Source organism: Bactrocera latifrons, unplaced genomic scaffold (genome assembly GCF_001853355.1).
Source record: "Bactrocera latifrons isolate USDA-ARS-PBARC rearing strain unplaced genomic scaffold, ASM185335v1 scaffold_95, whole genome shotgun sequence".
Classification (NCBI taxonomy): Eukaryota; Metazoa; Arthropoda; class Insecta; order Diptera; family Tephritidae; genus Bactrocera; species Bactrocera latifrons.
Window position 1 is genome coordinate 22,998 of NW_017537656.1, and position 8,039 is coordinate 31,036.

The 8,039-nt window shown below is 42.8% G+C and overlaps 1 protein-coding gene across 1 annotated transcript; it reads right to left on the minus strand.

Annotated features, from left to right (window-relative positions):
- Nucleotides 1–442: 442 nt before the first annotated feature.
- On the minus strand, nt 443–5,570 carry LOC108977739. Its single transcript, XM_018947597.1, has 3 exons — nt 4,630–5,570; nt 1,465–2,135; nt 443–1,396 (listed from the first exon to the last, which is right to left on the minus strand). The coding sequence occupies exons 1-3, from the start codon at nt 4,802–4,804 to the stop codon at nt 668–670; spliced, it is 1,575 nt and encodes a 524-aa protein (XP_018803142.1). The 5' UTR covers nt 4,805–5,570; the 3' UTR covers nt 443–667.
- Between the last annotated feature and the right edge of the window lie 2,469 nt (nt 5,571–8,039).

The window sequence follows — 8,039 nt, forward strand, 5'->3', positions numbered from 1 at the left end:
TCCACTTTAGTCTTCATGCGTCTTCTTCAAAAGATACAATAAGGGCTTCCAGAAATTTCAGCAAACGAATTCCCATAAAACCTGAGATAAAATAGCATTTCGAGCACTGAGCTAAATATTACTTTTTCCGCCAAAATTTCCAAAGATCGCCGCGATGTTTATCTGAGCAGCACAATATGAATGTTGACCGCTCTTATGCGAATTATTGTCTATATGTCTTGTTGTTCTAAAATTTGTATCCGATATTCCTCAAAACCATTAGACAGTGAGCTGTTCTATAACGACTTTGATACCTCTTATTTATGAGGGTATCAGAGTTAAAACCAAATCTAAGCACTACGTGCGAAAGTCTGTTTCAATTATATTCCCAGGCTACCGGTGAAAACATTGTTCCTTCCGTCTCCATACCGTTACAATAATAATTCGAAAAAATAAGTACAAATTCGCTTACAATTTATTTATTCATGAAAACTGAACATGGATCACTTAGAAATAGACACATATAGTATATGGTACACATTATCATACAAAAATTAAATAAAAACCTCAAAAATTATATTCAATTAAAACAACTTAAGCACTAGCACTCTAAAGCTACAATTTACCCAAAGCATTAAAAACAGTTGAACTAGTCAAACACACATGGTAACTAAAGTAGAATGGATGCTCAGTCGTCCAACAGCTCCTGCTTGACTGCATGACTGGCGGCGGCTGGTGTGGACGAGGCTGAGGCATAAGTGGTGGATGAGGAGGGTGTGGCGCCGTTGATCATATTGGTGCGCAGCAGATTGGCGCTGGAACGCGTCATAGCGCCACGATGCGCACTGGCCGAAGCTGGCGACGCGGCCGTTGTTGGTGGTGTATTTACAGAGTGGCGCACTGTCGAGGAGATCGAGGCGACATTCTTTGGTAACGCGGTCATAGCGGTGGTGCTGGATGCTACTGCAGGACTCTGTAGTAAGGTGCTGAGACGACGTAATATCGCCAAGTCCGCGGCATTAACTACGGTCATTGCGGTGGGTGACGCACTGTTCAACATATTTGAAGGCGAGGCATAGCCGGAAGCCGAAGGCGAGTTAGCCGGTGTCGGTCTGGGTGTGGGCGTACGTCGTTTATTGCTCGATGTGTAGCCATTCGTATAGCCATTGCTTAGCGGTGTGCCATTGCTGCTGGCAAATGATATATTACCATTATGTGTGCTATTTGAATGTGACGGCCGACGTGCTGTGCTGCTGGAATGTGTTGTGCTCTCGAAAATCTCGCCGATTACTTCGTAGATACGTTTCTTGAAAATGATCTTTTGACGGAAGTCCATGGCCTTCATTTCGGGCAGCAAACCTTGCAGAAAAGCGGCATCAAAGTCGGGATCAGGTGTGCAGAGTTCACTTGGTTGCGGCTGTGTGGTAGAAATGAATTATGCAATTATTGAAAGGAAGTTTGGATAGTTAGAGAGTTATAACTCACCTTGATATCGCGCTCTTGTTCCACCTCGGCGCACATCATGGATTCGGCAGTGCGCAAGCGTTTCTTGAACGGATAGAGTGGCACCACTGGCACTTCGGCCACAATGCGCTCCACTTCCAAGGCTTCGATCGGCGGTGTCGCTACTAGCTGCTGTTGTTGCGGCAGCGCCATGGGTGGTTGTTGTTGCATGTGTTGCGACAGCAGCGGCAGTGGCGAGTTTTGCATTGGCAATTTACGTTCCGTCGCATCGGTTTGCATTTCCTCCGTTGACTGTTGTTGACACTGCACCATTTGTTGTTCCCCCTTGCCCGATTGTGTAGCCTCATCTCCGCTACTGCTGGGCGCACGTTCGTGACGCGAATCATCTTCGTCAGTGTGGCGCTGTTGTTCCTCCTCCTCCTCTTCCTCTTGTGCCGCCATAGCGACAAAGCCGTCAAAGGACTCCTCACCAATGGGCACCTCAATCATTTCGCTTTTCTCATCGGCCGACGTGTAATAGTTGGGACGACGTGAGACCGGTATGCCGGGTGTTATGTGACGTGCAAGGAACTGTAGCTCTTCGTGTAGGTAATATGGTTTGGTACGATTCGCGCTGGACGGTATTTTATTGACGTTGATGGAACGTGCGAAAGAGGTACGTATGTTGCGCCAGCGCTCTTTACATGAAGGAACTATTGGGAGTAGAAACAGAGATTAGTACGGTTTGAATACATATGAGTGCGCGTAGATGGTAAAGAGTTTTGTTGGTGTGCAGTTTGAAGGTTAGAAGAGAGGTAGAAATGTCTGTATGCCGAAAAAAGGTAAAATATTTCAGACTTTCAGCTGCCTTCTGCAACTGTGAGTTATCTTTATCAAAGTCAGCTTTGTACTGGTTCGAAATTTGATGGAATCTAATCTTCGCTTTAGCCACTATGTTTCAGAGAGCACTCTGGTTCTAGCATACAAAATTATGTGGGAATCCGCTGTTCGGATTTCAGTGAAGACTCTAGTTCTAGCAAATGGAAAACTGATATATTTTTAAATTCTTATCAAAAACGACCAATCGGATATCTATCTAAGTATCTGGGTATAGCATTAAAAGTCTCCCAGAAGCAACTTAGAATACTCTTAGTCTATTTTTGGAATATAAGACACACATTTACCAATTATTGAGCAGACGTTATTCCTAAATTTGTGTCCAGTTGCAGTTCGAGAAGTTAGCAGACCATGTGTTTGGTATATTGTAGAGACTAGGATCTAAAAATTGGATACGATTTAGACTAGCTACTGACTGGTCGTATCGAAGAGCATTGTCGAACTTCCCGGTTCCTGTCAAGGAGCTATAATACTTTTATAAAGAATCACAGGAAAATGTCAGTGTTTTATAGAACTATGATAACGTAAAATAAAAGCTGCCTCCACTATGATGTAAGCACGAAGAGTTCTTATCCTCAGCCAGTTTAGATCTTACGTCGGAGAAAAGTAATCTGCTGCGGGATAAGAATGAGGGCATATCAAAATACACTTTCGGGTACTATTTAAGAATGTACAATATTTATAGAACGGAAAAGAGTAGCTGCCTCTATTATAATGTGAGCTCGAAGAGTTCTTATGCCTCATATAGGTCTTATATTCTAGATATTACATGGAGAAAAAGTAATCTAGTCTGGAATAAGAACGAGGTTATATCAAACCACACTTTCCGATGCTAGCAACGAATTTTCAATGTTTCTATGAAAAATCATAAGATTGAAAAAGTATTCGGTGACCCATGATAGCCTTAAAGTTCTTATATTTCGGCAAGTTTTAACATCCTTACAATCCAACTCTTATGTCGAATTAAACTGGCTGAAGGAACTTGGATAAGAAACTATGGAGCTTCTGTAACGGTTTTACAAAGTGTGACTATTTATAAAAGAATTCAGTTCAGAAAATGAAACTTTGCTTCACTTGAGGAGCTTCTCTAACGGTTTTACAAGAAGATAATTATTACTGTGCAACTTTGCTTCATTTCAGGTAAGAAATGTTGTGTTTCTCAACTTATTTAGCTCCGCCGTATTCAAACCCCACGATACATTTGCACTTCGGCAAAAGTGAAAAGCACACGAATGTAATGCAGGCAAACCACACAGCTGTGAGACGGCATACTTACATATATACAGTAATATATATGTATGTATATGCTGCATGTGCATTTGTGTACGTGACCGAGTCACCGGCATTTCCGCTGCACAACAGCGCCGCACAAATGTTGCCCCCGCTGCTATGCATTGCCTTTGTTGGCAACAACACAAAGCGCCAACAACGGCTGAACGAACAGACAAACACAACGAAAAAGGAAAAACAGCGAACGGAAAAAAGTACAACACAGCGCGCTCAGCAGAAAGAGACGCAAAAACAAACAAGCGCTGAGAGCACAGAGCAAACAAAAACTGTGAGAGTGAACGAAAAATAGAGCGCACAAGCGCGCACAAGACTCCGAGCATAATTTAAACAAACAAAAACAATAATAACAAAGCAGCGACGCGACGGCAGCGGCTAACGAATAACAATACGGCAGAACACATTTTAGCGCCGACAATGCAGCGGTTAAAAACGACAGCAATAAAACTATATACATATGTAAATTCATAATCTGCATTATGACGATAGCAATAACTTGCCAACGCTTTATATTGCTGATTAGCGCTGTATGCTTGGCTGGTTGTCAACGACAAAAAGCAAGCGCTGCCGCCAGCGTCCACGCCAGCTTTGCTTTGACGTCGCGACGAAAGCGCGCGCACGCGTCGGCCATAATAATGGCAACAAAGTGCGCGCAATTGACACGCTGACTATTTGACTGTCGGCGCTTTGCCGCACCAAGCAGTGGCTATGAAGCGACATAAAAAACAAAGGCCGCAACAACAACAAAATAAACAAGCGCGTGTTGTCAACGAACAGCAATGCGAAACAACACGTCATGACAGCTGCAAGTAGGCGGAAAAGGTTTTCGCCCTGCAGGGAGCCGCAAGCGAGCGCCACGCTAGTATGTAATGTTTTTGCTATTGTTGTTGCTGTTTTTTTTTTATTGCATTCATTCAAATGTATTGGCTACTGTTCGCTCACGCACGCAAACGCGCTTAAGTTTGTTAGCTTAAATGCGTGTTTGCAGGCAAATAGCTATTTATTTTTTATGTATGTACTTACTTGAGTCATCCATTTCCTTGGAAATCTTCACCCACGCCTTATCGACCACATCCTTTTTGAGGTAGTGCGGATGCGAGCGATCGTACATGCAGGGGTAGCGCTCGACTAGACGGCAGATTTTCGCGTTAATTTGATAATTATCCGGTTTGGAGTCGTTCGGTGTGGACAGCCTCATTTTGCTTTGGTTATTTGCTGCGACAAAGTTTGTTGTTTTTGCTGTTGCAATGCAAAAAATCTCACATACAATATGCGCTTGCAATATATACACATACACACGCGCACTCAAGCGCAATAAAATCACTAATAAACACTTGCGACTGACGCGCTTCAACCGCGCGGTGGACAAATTTTATGCGCTTTGACAGCGTTAAATTTTATGGAACTGTCAGAACGCGCTAAACAAGCATGCGTTTTATTTTTTAAAAAGTTATATTTCACAATTGTATATTGATGACAACACTTAGTGGCAACAGTTGCAGCAATTCACTAAATAATTTTATTTACAGAGCGCACACCGCGCACACACACGTCTCCGCAAGGCGCTCGATACAAATGACGCAGACGGCAATGATGAAATCACCGAACAGCAACGCGCTGTTGTAGCAACTGCAATTTCGCAGCACAGCAACTTGCAATTGTGGTCAACAAATGGCGGAATGAACAAACGAACCAACGCGCCAAACGATAACAAATGACTGAAGTAGCCGCGCGCACACAAAAACAATGCGCGCTGTACAAATACGAAATATATATATATGTATGTAACTGTGTAGTTAGGTATGCGCTGTGACGACGCAGGCAATCGACGAAAAAAGCGAGCAACAGCTACAACGGTAGACGAGCAACTGAATGTGAAATGTGCTGTGCTGAGCTAAACTGGGCTGAGTTCGGTTGGTTGAATTTTTCGTGTGTGTGTTTATATACAGCGGGGCGGCAGCAGCGATTGCTTGTCGCTGTCTGCTGCAAAGTGGTTGCGGCGTGAGTGTGGCCGGAACACAAGAGAGGTAAAACGCGTGTATATGTGTGTGCGCGCGCGTATTTGTACGTGCAGGCAGCAACAATAGCCGAGCAGAAACTGAACGAAACCATTAAGTAACGTCAACAACAAAGCAAACATCGCTGACAATATAGCAACACCAGCTAGCGGCTGGCTGTACGTTGTTCGTTGGTCAAAGCAATGACGCGTTGACGACCACACAATCAATACATAATATAACAGCGCATGCAAAGCCAACAACGCTTATACACACATACGCACATAAGCATGAGCGCTAGCGCGCGACACTTGCTCCCGACTACCTGGCGCAAGTCAACTTAACGACAGTGGTCTACTCTGCTTATGCCAGCGCCAATGCTGCTACGCCTGTTGTTGCTGCAGCTGAAAGCAAAAGCGACACGATAAGCGCACAATATAGTATAGCAAAAATAGTATGTATGTACAGCTGTATATATGCATACGTGTGCGCGGCGCGCAGTGTGTGGAGGCGACGTTGGCGGCCAGCCGGGTGCAGGCAATGGCAACAGTGTTGCTGTGGCGATGACGGCAATGGCAACGACGGCGACAAAACAACAGCATGTACTATACACAATAACAGCAACAACAACAAACGCCAAAACAGCTGCTGCAATAACAATGTTGTTGTTGTTGTTATTGGTTGTTTATGTGCTACGGCGGCGTTATGAATATGGCTGCGCGTCAATGAAAAGGCAAAGTGGCGATAACAGGAATAATGGTGCGTTGTGAATTGTTGTATTTTTTGTTGTTTTGTACTTGGCTAAGCGCAAACAAATGTATGTATGTATAATGAAAATGACAATTGTACGATAAAAAATTAAATGAAAAGTGTCAACAAAATTGACAAAATGCGAAATTTGTCAACACTCCAAACGAGCTTAGGTGGGCTAACCGAAACTGGAGCTAACTGGACTATACAAACATGCCTAAAAACCTACCTACATACTGTAAGTACATACATATGTATATATATATGTACTATAAATATGTATATATATGTACTATACATATGTATGTAGATCTGTATCATTCTCTCGTACTCTATATAAATTCAACAAATATTATACCGAAATTCTTCAAAAAAAAGTCGTCCGATGACAGGTCTGACAAGGTCATGTTACTCAATGTCACTTAGTGGGTACAGTAATTACCATTAGTATATCTGTTCGTCACTGTTTCAAGGTTACTTGCAACTAATATGCAAGCAAATACAAATATTGCAACACTGTACCATGAAACGAAAGCCTTCTCTCTTGTAAGAGTCACTATACAATCGTGAGAGAGAGTACTCTTCATAAAAACAGCTTGTTGAACCTTTACCAGAATAAGAGATAAGACTTATTTGCGGTTGACTTAACTGAATCAAAGAAACTCGGTTCGTCACTCTGCAGACTACAATGAACCCAGTAACTTAGTTAAATGGAAACATAAAATATAATAATAAACGATTCTTATAAATATCTCTGACATACTACATATAAAAGATACTCAGAATATACTAGATGAGCAGAAATCCATTTAAAGGCAATGTGTTGTCAAGAACTTTCCATCAGCTTCAGTTTAAGTTTCCTGAACACTGTTTGCCAAACGGAGGGGGATGCCACATAGGTAGTTGTAGATCTACTGCTCGGGAATGTAGTCTGTTTCTGTAGGAAAACCTTCATGAAGTAATTTCGAGTAATGGTGCCGGACTGTTAACCTTGACCAGATAAAAATCCGGTTGCATTCTGGTTACTTCGACCCGACTGTTATGGGAGCGCAGCCTTAATGCTGAGTCTTGTTTATCCACTCCAATAGTAGGCTTATTAGCTTTGAATTCGCGGAGTGTGCGCTCAAAACCAGCGAAAGGATATTTAGACTCAATATCTGTACCATCTAGTTATTGCATGATTAGACTGGTTTGGGTGAAGTTGTTCTGACCCATGTTGGATCGTAAGATGTTCAGCGAACTCTTTGCTTTTATCTTTCAGTGGTTCCAGAAGTTCTGACTAGAAACTGTTCGAACGGTATTCATACAATGGCTGCATTTTATGATTGAACTAGTTTGGGTGACTGAGGGCATTGCGGGAAACTGTAAGACTGAAGAGCTTATTGGACAGGCTCTGCAGTCTAAATAACGGCGGAATGCGAACGGGTAGGATTCTCGTAGTTCACTACCGGACCGTTGGACCTCAAGTCAAATGGTTCACTACTAGACTGTTGATCAGCAAGTGCTATTCAGCCGCTATGCAGTTGCAAAGTCTTTCTGGCACCGGTTTATTCGTAACAGGTTCAGGGAACACTTCGCTTTCACCTTTAAGTGGTTCCAGAAGTTCTGTCTAGAAACTGTTCGAACGGTATTCATGCAATGAGACTGAATATATAACTGAATGCCAGCTGCATCAGTTATTTGGAA

What these genes read in the sequence shown, in the direction of transcription:
- LOC108977739 (XM_018947597.1), bottom strand. Translation starts at nt 4,804, where the DNA reads ATGAGGCTGTCCACACCGAACGACTCCAAACCGGATAATTATCAAATT. An exon ending in CAAGGAAATGGATGACTCAA is followed by an intron (nt 2,136 to 4,629) that starts GTAAGTACATAC and finishes TACTCCCAATAG; the next exon opens with TTCCTTCATGTAAAGAGCGC. An exon ending in AACAAGAGCGCGATATCAAG is followed by an intron (nt 1,397 to 1,464) that starts GTGAGTTATAAC and finishes TCTACCACACAG; the next exon opens with CCGCAACCAAGTGAACTCTG.